This window comes from Haliotis rufescens, unplaced genomic scaffold, assembly GCF_023055435.1.
Source record: "Haliotis rufescens isolate VD_foot unplaced genomic scaffold, xgHalRufe1.0.p SCAF_5, whole genome shotgun sequence".
Lineage (NCBI taxonomy): Eukaryota > Metazoa > Mollusca > Gastropoda > Lepetellida > Haliotidae > Haliotis > Haliotis rufescens.
Genome location: NW_025964223.1, coordinates 24351872 through 24365989, shown reverse-complemented (window position 1 = coordinate 24365989; position 14118 = coordinate 24351872). Strand labels below are relative to the sequence as shown.

Genomic DNA, 14118 nt, shown 5'->3' with positions numbered 1-14118 from the left:
ATCTTTCTTTGTGGTGACTTTACGTTATTTGACAAAGAAAGAAATGGATCTCCACATGGAGGAAACTATTTTGATGACCATGGTTTCCAACATAAATATTTTTACGTCTTTCTTTTTCACATCCTGTTTTGGTATATATATTTAGACAGTGTTTAAGAGATTTTCTTTTCTACCATGAATGCATATTGACCGATAGAACAGGAAGAAGCATCTTAGTTAAATTACTCAGGGCTCACATAGGCTTGCTCAATCTGTTTGTATCCAAACATCTTCAAAGATAATTCAAAGTCAATCATAGCCAACCAGATGATAGTTAACATGAATCATTCATATTCCAGGGTAGAATAGGTCTTCAGCAACCCATGCTTGCTGTAAAAGGTAACTATGCTTGTCGTAAAAGGCGACAAACGGGATCGGGTGGTCAGGCTCGTTGACTTGGTTGATGCATGTCATCGATCCGAATTGCGTGGATCGATGCTCATGATGTCAATCATTGGATTGTCTGGTCCAGACTCGACTATTTACAGACCGCCGTCATATAGCTGAGTACAGCGTTAAACAACAAACCAACCAACCAACCAACCAACCATTCATAGCATGTGAGATAATTCCAAGGCACAAAAAACACATGAAAAAGAATTTCTCCAAGTCTTTATTCACAAAAACTGACAATTAGCTTGACACAAATCTAATACAGTTTTAGTTTCTTAAAGTGAGAACGGTAATTTCAGTACATGTATATAATGACTGCTGTGAGATTCCTGTTTTGTACAGTATTTACATGTAGCACTTGATGATACTAGGTCATACACAGAACACTCAACACGCTCACACACACACACTCCACAAGGCTCTCCTCAACACAGAGATGTTGTGATTCACCCGGACACTCCTACCCATGCAACAAGCTTTACGTCTAATGCCCCATATACAAAATATATATCAATAATGTTGCCAGCTGTGTACCATGATGCATACTGTACCATAGTCAATATGGCCTGTACGTCATCAGGAACGAGTATCATCCCCTGGTCACTTCTCACCTTCACATCCAGTTGCACCGTCACGATTCACCGAGGCATCACAAATTTACACCTGATGATGATACATGATACACCTACCCATGTATCGATTCATGTTTTCTGAATTATTTTCAAACTAATTTTTTTATATGTTTTTCAAAACCTGACATGACAAAATGGTTACTTCTGACTGCAGGAAACTATCAGAACAAACCTAAATTAAAAAGTAATGCAAGTTAAACACAATCTGGTCAATAGCAACAACCTCTTGTTAGCTGAGCCATTTAGATCAATTGAGTATTGCTATTCATGACTCGAATATCGTGTTGGATAAGTGTATCATAATGCCCCTCACACCTAGCAGGACAAATTGTTAATACTGACTATAAATAAAGCTCAAAATTTCATATGATACTAAGTCAAGCCAGAAATGTTTGGAAGATAACAATTCTCTTAATAATGATATAACAGAAAAAGAAAGATTTGCAAGAAAATACCTGTTACCATTATTACAGTAATACCAATGATACCACGTTAAACAAAATCCTTAAGAGAGTGGATATTACTGGTATTACTAAATCCTCAAAACTCCTAATGCAACATAATTGTATAAATCTGTGTAAATAATATCACTTATTAACAATGATCCTTCGTGAACAATATTAAATAATCCAAATCCATTCATCTGAGAATACTATTCACACAACCCTTACATGATGCTCAGGCAACCATTGTTGATATGATGCTTGTCACTATGTTGGCCAACTTCAGAGTCCCTCAATCAAGATGGCCGAAGCTCCCCCGCCGCCATTACAGATACTGGCCATGCCCTTCTGTCCAGGCTTCAGGTTGTGTGCCATGTGGCCGGTGATGCGAGCGCCAGACATACTGGAATACACACGGAATCAGATACGTGTTATTACTTAAATCATTTTAAGGTTAAGAAAACAAACTAACCTATGATCAAAACTCCTCTCATCTTGCCAAAGACAAATTCATGTACAGGCGTTATAATTGAAGACTATTTATGGTGTTTCTTGCATTACATAGCTCTAATCCTACATAAACTCCGGAAGTAGAGTGACACCTCATTTGCTCAAAAGGTCCTAACAGAGTTATACACAACTTTCACTAACATTGAAATTTTCTCTGACTCACCCAATAGGATGGCCGATACTGACAGCTCCTCCGTGAATGTTCACCTTGCTGGGGTCAAGGCCAGACTCTTTGATGTTGGCGAGGACCACAACACTGAAGGCTTCATTCACCTCCCACATGGCGATGTCGTCTTTGTTGACCCCCGTCATCTCCAGGACCTTCACAGAGAGGAGCACACAATGACTCACAATGACACACAATGACACTCAGTGACACACACACAGTGACACACAGTGACATACAGTGACACAGTGACACACACTGAATCCCAACATGGATGTTGGACAAGCACTCAGGGCCTCGCCTCGCCTGTCCATAGAATCCCAACATGGATATTGGACAAGCACTCAGGGCCTCGCCTGACCATAGAATCCTAACATGGGTGTTGGACAAGCACTCGGGGCCTCGCCTGTCCATAGAATCCTAACATGGGTGTTGGACAAGCACTCAGGGCCTCGCCTGTCCATAGAATCCCAACATGGATGTTGGACAAGCACTCAGGGCCTCGCCTGTCCATAGAATCCTAACATGGGTGTTGGACAAGCACTCAGGGCCTCGCCTGTCCATAGAATCCCAACATGGATGTTGGACAAGCACTCAGGGCCTCGCCTGTCCATAGAATCCCAACATGGATGTTGGACAAGCACTCAGGGCCTCGCCTGTCCATAGAATCCCAACATGGATGTTGGACAAGCACTCAGGGCCTCGCCTGTCCATAGAATCCCAACATGGATGTTGGACAAGCACTCAGGGCATAGTCTGCCCTGGAATCCTAACATGGCTGTTGGACAAGCACTCGGTGGCTATCCTGCCCTGGAATCCTAACATGGATGTTGGACAAGCACTCAGTGGCTATCCTGCCCTGGAATCCTAACATGGATGTTGGACAAGCACTCAGGGGCTAGTCTGCCCTGGAATCCCAACATGGATGTTGGACAAGCACTCGGTGGCTATCCTGCCCTGGAATCCTAACATGGATGTTGGACAAGCACTCAGGGCTAGTCTGCCCTGGAATCCCAACATGGATGTTGGACAAGCACTATTCATTCCTTCTGTCACGACTATGCCTATTATAAAGCATCCTACCTTTGGCACAGCCTTGGCTGGAGCAGTAGGGAAGTCAATGGGTGCAATGGCAGCATCAGCAAAACCTGCAACATAATGCCACAATGTTTTCATTGTACTTCATATTACCATTTGTTGTTGAGTGGTGGAGAATAAAAAACAAAGTTTAGTGTTTCTCTCAGAGAGACTTGCCACCATACTCTCTTTTTATTCACTCAAATAATACAAATTCTTCATCACAGTAAAGCAAGTCATGAATTTCTTAAATATGTTCTGAATGCCAGAGAGGGCATATATCCAATATATATACCACCAACAGATACAGTAACAGAGCTGTACTTCATAAATACTTGACAGGTTTGCATACACTATTCTTTCATTACCCTTGAATACACACAGCAGTGAAACTATGTATAACCAATGAAGCAAAGTCCCTGTTGCAGCAAGAAGGAAGCCAGTGAACACTCAGATCTCACAAACAGAAATGTTTCTCGCTTCACAGAGCAACATGTGCCCTACACACTGCTTCAGTGTCAGGCACAAAGTTCGTAAACCGGACTTCCAGGAGCCCTACATGGCCTCATTTCATTAGCTTATTCAAGTGAGTGAGTGAGTTGGGTTTCACGCCGCTTTTAACAATATTCCAGTAATATCGCAGCGTGTCAGCCTAATGCAAGAAGAAACCCGAAGTGATGCAGGTCTCAGACCTTTACCACTTGGGTGAAACCCACGAGCATGGGTATGGGGAGCTTATTCAAAACAGACATGTGTCACTATATAAGGTGTACAACATTGTCAATTGATCACACTGAAAAGTCAGGAGACTTATGGCAACATGTAGTTATGGCCATCTTAGCTTAAAATGAAGCTGAAAATGTGACAGTTTCCTGGCAATATTGTAAACTTTTCACATCTTTAAACACTTCACCTATTTTCCTCATGTGGTCACTTGAATATCCCTATAAATGTTGAGAAGTATAGTTTTCTGGATGACCCATCATCTGTAATGGCCTCATCATACTGCTCTCCTTGGAAGTAATTTCGGTGTATATCAGGGATGGGCTTAAACCAGAGTGAAGTGATGCAGGTCTCAGACATTTACCACTTCGGTGAAACCCATGAGCACGGGTATGGTGCTGACAAACCTAGAAACATAATCGGGACTAACCGGGATTCGAACCCACAATCATAGGTTTCTGGGACGCAACTCTGCACAGTGGATCGCGGCGCCTTAGACGACTGGGACACCCGTGTCCCCCTTAAACCAGGAGATTGCCTCTATATTGTTCCAAGGAAGTCCACATATTGTTTTGTTCCTCAGTCAGCAATATTCCAGCTATATCATGACGGTCTGTAAATATTCAATCTGGGCCAAGCAAATCAGTGGTTGAGCAACATTCTACATAATGAGGTTACCATAAACACCATCAGCCAGGTCACTTCTTGTAACGTGATCATCAATAGTCACTACTTTCACAAGCATATGGTGCTGGGGATCTACTCTACCCTGGATTCCTCTGCTCACTGTGTTTAGTAGTACTTACCCAGAATCCTTGCGAGTGGCTTCACTTTGAGTCTGTCAGCGGCCTGCGCTGTCATCAGGACCAGAGCTGCAGCGCCGTCGTTCAAGGTGCTCGCATTGGCAGCTGTTACGGTGCCTGATTCATAATCATATTGTACTCAGTATTCAGAATTTGTTTGTTTCTTGCTTAATGCAGCAGTCAACAATATTCTAGCAATATAACATGAACCTGACAACAATGGTATGGATCAGGCAAAATGAGTGATTGATAATATGAACAACCTGTGCCATCGGGTACGATGACATACAATCCATCACATCACCGAGCCTGACCACCAGATCCATGTAGTCGCCTCTTGCTGGGGACCTATTCTAACCTGGAATCTCCACAGGATTTCATTACAATCATATGAGCCTTAGTAAAGGTAAGTGTGTCCTACATGACAGCAAGTATTTCAATCACTTGTCTTCCTATGGGCATTCCAACCTGAGAATTGCACACTGATTACACAGTATAGGCTACTGACAGTGAAGAATTTGCAGGTTAACCTGATTACAGTTACCTCTCTGTCAAATTTGGATTTTGGTGAAAAACGCACTTTTTCTCTGGTCCCCTCAGTTCCTTAATAAATTATCATCACTCAAACTGACCTACAACTCTCTAATTCAGACTTCTTTGTTATTTCAGACAAAAAACATATCCTCTACAGAGATATCCTCTCTATCCTCTCTGGAGAGCAAGTAGTCAATATCACTGTTGTGTTACCATTTTCCTTCTGGAAGACGGCCTTGAGAGACTTGAACTTGTCGAAGTTGACCTTCTTGTACTCCTCATCCTCCGACACTGTCACAGGGTCACCTGGAACACAGACACACCAGAATCAAAGTCCCTTCTCACTCCAGGACCAAACTCCCTTCCAACCCCAGGATCAAACTCCCTTCCTACTCCAGGACCAAACTTCCTTCCTACTCCAGGACCAAACTCCCTTCCTACTCCTAGATCAAACTTCCTTCCAACTCCAGGATCAAACTCCCTTCCAACTCCAGGATCAAACTCCCTTCCTACTCCAGGACCAAACTCCCTTCCTACTCCTAGATCAAACTCCCTTCCAACTCCAGGATCAATCTCCCTTCCAACCCCAGGATCAAACTTCCTACTCCATTTTTTGCATTTTATTATAAACTGCCTTGACAAATTGCAACACTTTTCTGCATCATTTTACTATCTTTAACATGAAATTTTCTTTTTTTCATTCTTTACAATGCTCCCACACAGATAACAGTTCTTTCTCCACTAAGAGCCCACCTGTAATATAGATCAGGTCACCAAGTCTCTCCTTTTGAGGAAACATTGCACATTCCTTCTTGTTCTCACCTCTCTTCTTGGGAATCTCCACCGGCACAATCTCCTTCTGGAAGAGCCCTGCTTTTGCCGCCTGCTGACTCAGCTGGTAGCTCCTGACAGCATACTCATCCTGGGCCTCGCGGCTGATGCTGTACTTGCGGGCCGTGTTCTCGGCACACACTCCCTGTCAACACACACGTAGAGGTCCATCAGGTGCTCAACGCAATCCTTGTCAACGTCACATTCTTGATATATATAATATATGCAATGTATGCAATATACATACAAAAGGATGCTAGTTTATGAAGATGACAGTATTCTTATCAGCACAATCAGTTACGATTGCATCATCTGCACTCTGCCCATCTCGGGCTACAGTTATGTATGATAGTGCCATATATTCTCACCTATTTCTGAGAAATAGTCGTTAATGAGATGCATGAAACAATGCACCAAAGGAGTGTGGGGTTCCAAGGGGAGACACGGTCACTAGTCTGTCAGTGAAAACAAGTGAAAATCCAGCGGGACTAGTTGTTTTCTAGCCAGCTAGTTTACATAAACGACTAATCCGACATGAGCAGTGGACAAGTTGGATTGACCAATGGTGTCTATGTAAGAGTGAATATACTACCCAATTTTTTATCCTGGGGATGAAATTCTCTAGTGTCAGGATGATTCTCCTGGTGAATTTGAACCCATACCAGTGTGTGTAGTCCTATCCTATACTATACTCTATAATAAAACTTCCCCCAGGATAATATTTAGGTAGGATATAATCCTTGCTTACATCTACCCCTGGGGTCTGCCTTAAAGTAACTTCAAGCCTAAACAATGCCGGGAGTCACATACACAGAAACTTACCCAAGTCGAGAGCTGTTCTATAAAGTAGATCAAACTGAACTTGTCACTCATTACATATACTTAGACAATGGCCATGTTGGACATTCACGGTTTCAATCTTTGACAGACAGTCAAAGTAAGCTCCCTTTTATAACATTTGTCAGGAAAAGCATACATGTACAGCATTAAAAAGTCATGTTTCTAAATTAAATAAGTTGCCAGTCTGCCGATTCTAATCATTGTTTGAAAACAAAATGATGACACTTCAACTGAGTTGTAAGGAACATGTCAGTGAATGTGAGAATGCATGTCGTTTTACATTTCTTTGTTTCTTTCTTTGTTGTTTAATGCCGCACGCATCAATATTCAAGGTATATGATGGCGGTCTGTAAATAATCAAGTCTGGACTAGACAATCCAGTGATTGACATCATGAGCATCAATCCACGCATTTGGAATAAACTGACATGCATCAACCAAGTCAGAGAGCCTGACCACCCGATCCTGTAAGTCGCCTCTTATGACAAGCATAGTCGCCTTTTACGGCAAGAATGGGTTGCTGAAGACCTATATAACCCCGGATCTTCACGGGTCTGTTGTTTTACGCTGCAGGCAGCAATGTTACAGCTATATCCCTAATGCGGTGACCAGGAGGCTACCTGCCTTGGAGGCATGTGTAACGAACACCGCCCGAGAACAACAACGAGCAATCAGCCAATGCAACCACCCAATCCTCATCTGACCTACTCTCCCTGGATTCTATTCCTATATGGCTGTGTTCAACGGAATCAGTTGACCAACTTGCTTATTTACTTCAAAACAACTCTAGGTTGAGTTCTCCTTACCATGTGAATGTGATCATATGCATCCGTCAAGCCATCGAACACGATTCCATCCTGGAAAAAAAATAGTAGTGTCCTGCGAGCTAGGCTTTCTCATTTGACAAAGAATACAAAGTCGAATACAATTAATATTATGTTTGTTTGCTGTTTAACGCTGCTCTCAGCAAAATATCAACTAAATGACAGCAGTTTGCACCAGACAATCCAGTCATTTAAATAGTGAGAATCAGTCCCGCTGTTGGGATACAATGACATGCATACTCCAAGTCATAGAGCCTAGCCATTTTAACCTCTCTCTTGACAAGCATAATTGCTGGGACCTTTATTCTGACCTGGAATCCCCACATGTTGTAATATCCTATGAACCTTTATGTTGTACGACACTGGATGATGAATTAACCAAAGTCTAACAACGGTGTTACACTTGTAACTGTACAGCTCATAATTCAGAAGGCTCAGACTGTCAGAGCTAAATAATTACATGATTTTGGCAAACTCTTTATTGACCTTCTTTTTATAAATGTTTAAAATATTCAGTCAAGGCTGTTGAAGTACAAAGGTCACCCACCATCATCTTGATGCCACCATATGGTGTCTGTCCTCGCTTCATGTAGAACGGCACATGGGACATACTCTCCATACCACCGGCCACCATCACATCCTACACACATACAACATAGGCAAACATGTTACACAACATTTACTATTGTCAAACATGCTATCCAATATATACAATAACAAACATGTTATAAAATATATAACATCAAACACTTAAATTATAGAACATTATTAACATATTCTACAGTATATAAACTGTAATATTGTCAAACATTTCACAAGGTGTAACACTGTCAAACATTTTGTATTCAGTACATTCAACATTGGTCAAACCTTCAACAATGGTCAAACAAAATGAGACTGTGAATGCAGCATAACAATTAGCAATACCACAAATACAGTGAAATGCTGTCCATCCTACTGAAAGCACAGAGATTAACTAATTTCAGAATGAACCCCTCATGGATACAGAATTCTGTCTCTTCCTATACATGTAAGCTTTCCCAACAGGTTTCCACACTAACAAGGTTTGACAGTACATAGTAAGTGTGAGACTCACCTGGTGGCCACACATGAGGTTCTGAGCAGCCAGCATGATGGACTTTCCCAACAGGTTTCCACACTAACAAGGTTTGACAGTACATAGTAAGTGTGAGACTCACCTGGTGGCCACACATGAGGTTCTGAGCAGCCAGCATGATGGACTTCATCCCCGAGGCACACACCTTGTTGATGGTGGAGGTGGGTGTTGTAATGGGCAGACCTGCAACACACAAGTACATCTTCAAACACATAACGGGACATGGCCCAGTCATCTAAGTCTCCGAAATTCCCCGTGCAGAGTTGTGTCCCTTGAGTGTGCCAGAATCTTATGATCATGGCCTCAAATTCATCAGCTTGTTTGTCAGCACCATACCCTGATCGTGGGTTTCACCAAAGTGGTGAGTGGTGAAGACATGAATCACTTCAGGCTTTGTTCCCACACCAAGCTGACAGGCTGTGATAAAACTGAAGTATACCTAGTTCAAAGGGGCACTAAACCTCACTCACTCACTCACTCATGTAGCATAAGATTACTTATGGTTAACAATGGTAAGACCAATTTGTCTTCTTGTATTACTGATTCCTTGGTCAAAATGCCAAGATGCAAGAGGCAAAATAAAACAAGTTGGCAATATCTCTTGAAAAACAAAAATACCACCAAAAAAAGACATATTATTTTTAATTCTAAAAAACTGTGGGCACACTTATCCATAAAACATTTCATATTTTATTTTGAACTACCTTAACCATGCCGTTATGATTTCAACCATGCCTTTGGCACCATAATTATGATAATAAAATGAACTTTAAACACACCCACAAAACACTCCATGCCCCAGTGAGTATTACCTGCGCCCAGTGTCGCCTGTCGGCAGGGTGCCTGTCCCTGGGCTGCCTGCAACACATTGCCCATGTACACCTCGTCCACATCCCCCACACTGATACCTGCAACACACAATCACAGGACAGGTACAGCTGCATTCTGTTATAGCATGATTTTTTACTTCTCGATACAAGTATCAATCACAGTCATACACAAAGTAAAAAACATTGATTCTAACCTTAAATGTTTGCTTTAACAACTGTTACAACAAACAATTAGTAGTGAAGTTTAGTGGTGAAAATTTAAATATTTTCATCCATTGTGCCACACTTGACACTGCCAAGTGTAAATCATTAGTGTGCCAGGTATTTGGCCATCCTGTCTATGAAAAAGATAGCTTACACACCACAGATAACAGCACATGCAAGTACAGTGTACTGTGATATGTATCGGATCATGAACATGGTATCGTTAATATTATTAGCAACAATCACAACTGTTGGGTACAATTGTGGCAGACACTAGTGTTTGTATATAATTTAGTTGTAAATACATTTAATGCAGTTTCTTAGCTTAGTATCTATTGTGGGCTTCTGGATTAGTTTACTTATAAAGTAAAGGGTGGTTGGGTTAGTCCATGATACTTCTATTGTTCTAACCCAAGCCTTGATTTCTACAACCCTTGATGAATTGTTTGTTTACTTTGTGTAAAGTTTAGGATAATGATCTCAAAATCATTGCTTAAATTCGCACACCAGATGAGTCATGTCATGATTATGTATCTAACCTAATATCAAAGAACAAAGACTCGAAAACAAAAATCCTCTTATTGTTCCTTGATATTCTAAAGATTTGACAACTGAAAACTGCACATACCTGCCCTGGCCACTGCCTCCTTGATGGCGATGGAGCCAAGTCGGGTGGCAGGTACATCAGCCAGGGAGCTTAGGAAGGAGCCAATAGGGGTCCTCACTGCTGAGACGATCACTACATCCTGAAGGTGAATACAGGAGAATGCAGGAGAATGCAGGAGAATGCAGGTAAATTCTGGGTAATACAGGTAAATACAGCAAATATAGGAGTCCTCACTGCTGAGACGATCACTACATCCTGAAGGGGAATACAGGAGAATGCAGGTAAATACTGGAGAATGCAGGTAAATACTGGGGAATACAGGTAAATACAGCAAATATAGGAGTCCTCACTGCTGAGACGATCACTACATCCTGAAGGGGAATACAGGAGAATGCAGGTAAATACTGGAGAATGCAGGTAAATACTGGGGAATACAGGTAAATACTGGAGAATGCAGGTAAATACTGGGGAATACAGGTAAATACAGCAAATATAGGAGTCCTCACTGCTGAGACGATCACTACATCCTGAAGGGGAATACAGGAGAATGCAGGTAAATACTGGAGAATGCAGGTAAATACTGGGGAATACAGGTAAATACTGGAGAATGCAGGTAAATACTGGGTAATACAGGTAAATACAGCAAATATAGGAGTCCTCACTGCTGAGACGATCACTACATCCTGAAGGGGAATACAGGAGAATGCAGGTAAATACTGGAGAATACAGGTAAATACAGCAAATATAGGAGTCCTCACTGCTGAGACGATCACTACATCCTGAAGGTGAATACAGGAGAATGCAGGTGAATACAGGAGGAATGCAGGTGAATACAGGAGAATGCAGGTGAATACAGGAGAATGCAGGAGAATGCAGGTAAATGCTGGGGAATGCAGGTAAATACAGCAAATATAGGAGTCCTCACAGCTGAGACTAACAGTGTCAGTACATCCTACAGGTGAATATAGGGAAATACCAGTAGTGGTGATTGCCGGTGAAAGAAGGTAAATACAGACAAATACTGGTGAATACAGGTAAAACAGGAATTACATGGAATACAGGTAAATGCTAGCAATTATCACGTTTTTGGTTTTTCATGACTGTCATTAGGCCAGGCCATTTTAATGTAAGAATTTGGGTGTTGACCCCAATGACAGTGTTCAAAATTATACATGAAAGTCATGGAGTTCTTGCAGTAATAAATAGTAAATAGTTAGTTTAGCATGTTTAGGGAAACATAGCAGCAAATCTCAACAATGCCCAAGGACCTCTTCTTTCTAACACTGACCTTCTGAACAAAATTCATATTCATAAACCTACTTCTCGACACATTTTGAGGAACTAGCAATAATTTGAAATCTTCTGAAGTATCATGATGCGTTAATACCAAAACAAAAGTGAACAAATTCTAGCAAGTCCTGGGCAAATCCACAAAGTGATCTTAGCACTACGACTATTGTGTTAAAGTATGTGAGTTATGATGACCTTAGCGCTAAGATCGCTTTCTGGAATGGGGCCCTGACAAGAATATTTCTTCCGCTTCTCGGGGTTATGTTTCTACCATTTCAAATGAGGGAAAAAGATGAATGATGGGGAAGCTAGTTCACATATGCATGGACCTAGAGGCAGTGAAGCGTGAGACACATCTCAAATACATCGGTATTTCTTTTGGCTGTTGGCTGGTTGTGCGACTTGTCAGACAGTGCTTATTAGCATTTAGTGATTAGAACTAAATGCCTTTATGTCAGGCTTGGCACAGCTGCTAATATTATTACAGCTAAACACCTTCATTCTGTGCGGCTACGTGCTGATTTGCATGGTGCCATCGTCTCTGGCCTAGATCCGCTCTTGGCACGTCCGGTATAGGAGCGTTTGTTTATATTTTCTATGACCCCTTGTAGCGTGACATCAGCTCACGCAGCACTTGCTCTCCAGCTTTCAGCCGTACAACACATAGTTATATTCGCGCATTCATCTATAGTTTGTTGCACCTACCCACCCACCCTGTTATCCTTAATTACAAGTTATTCAAGCTATGCAGTTGTCAATTTGGTTGAACTTTACTGGAGTATTATGTTTGTATATAATGATGTTGTCATGAATAAAATGTTGCGGATGGGCGGGGTGCTGGTGGACTGCATTACAAGTTACATTTGGCGTCTTGGGATACATCCTAAATTATAAATTATATAGGATAGGGTTGCCCGCTTTACAGCAGGAACCAATTTATCCATTCTGCTTTACAGCAGATGGCTTAGTGTCCGCTTTACAGCGGATGGTGAGATAGTTGCCCTCGCTCATGGTTTGGCAATGGTACTTGCCTGGCAGCGCTAGCTGCATAGCAACATGGGTTGCTGGGCAACTGTAGTTGCAGGGCAGCAGATGCTGCATCGTTAAGCAACATGGGTTGCTTGGCAATGGTTAGTGCAGGGCAGCGGTTGCTGCAGTTGGGGTCGCTTAACAGGGGTTAAGCTCATTTCTGCAGTCCACCAGTACCTCCACATCCGCGACCATTTCATCCAATAATATCTCTTGTCTTAATTTCAAGTTCCGCTATCATGCATGATGGCGGAGCCTGTCATAATGGAGCCATGTCCTTATATAATAGAGCCATATTACACGAATACGGTATAACCTGAGTAAAATGTATACCGGTACTTACATTCAATCCAGAAACTTTCGATAAATGTCGGACACATCTTAAGCTTTGTCTGGGCTGAAAAATACATAATCATAAAAAATTTCATGACATTATGTAATGTGCACTCTGACAGAACTTGTGATGACCTTAGCAAAATCAGCATCATACGTAAGTCGAATGTCATGAAGGCATGAATTGTAGCTATGTATTAGCAACCAGTGGATGTCTAATAGTTAAAGCAGAGCTAATACGTACCTCACTCATTCACACTGAAGAAGTGCAATTGAAATTTCCATGTAGCCTATATATAATATTTTGTACATACGTATACATGGAAATTAAAAAAAGGCAACTCAAGTGTGACTGTATTTCAATAGATTGTCATGACTGTCAAATTTCAGAGGCACAATTTGTGTTTTAGATGTAAAGCAGTGTCCCGAACATGAAACCAATAAAATTTATCTAGTTATCAATAATTAGTTAATAATTACGCATTTAGTAGAAAAACGGACTCACACAAATTATCAAGTTAAAACATTGTGATCGAAATCTGAACAACAGATATGCAATCATGCTCTTGCCTTCTGTAAGCCACTATGCAAATGTCAGCATGTTAACCATAAAAACGTTGTTTTAGACCTCATTTTCGAAACCTTATTTGTATTGGGAATTAATGAAAATACCTTCAAAACCTGAAGTGTTCGAAAACTCATGTTGGACTTCTTGAAGCAGCAGGCACCTTGTACCTTGTTTGACCGTAATAGTTTCCATACGCATATCAACACCAGAAAACAACTTAATTTTGTATAAAGCTGTATGTAAAGATCATATTCCGTTAAGTTAAAAGATAATTTTCTTCGCCTTATTTCATATTTATATATATTTTTTCTTATCCGAACAAATAA

The 14118-nt window shown here is 41.3% G+C and overlaps 1 protein-coding gene across 1 annotated transcript; it reads right to left on the bottom strand.

Annotated features, from left to right (window-relative positions):
* Positions 1 to 634: 634 nt before the first annotated feature.
* On the bottom strand, positions 635 to 13982 carry LOC124111262 (acetyl-CoA acetyltransferase, mitochondrial-like). The gene is made up of 13 exons (XM_046470914.2): positions 13897 to 13982; positions 13235 to 13288; positions 10594 to 10711; positions 9744 to 9839; positions 9014 to 9114; positions 8362 to 8454; positions 7797 to 7847; positions 6143 to 6296; positions 5534 to 5626; positions 4790 to 4903; positions 3267 to 3331; positions 2181 to 2338; positions 635 to 1910 (listed from the first exon to the last, which is right to left on the bottom strand). Exons 1-13 carry the CDS (start codon positions 13924 to 13926, stop codon positions 1790 to 1792), a joined length of 1248 nt encoding a protein of 415 aa, XP_046326870.2. The 5' UTR covers positions 13927 to 13982; the 3' UTR covers positions 635 to 1789.
* Between the last annotated feature and the right edge of the window lie 136 nt (positions 13983 to 14118).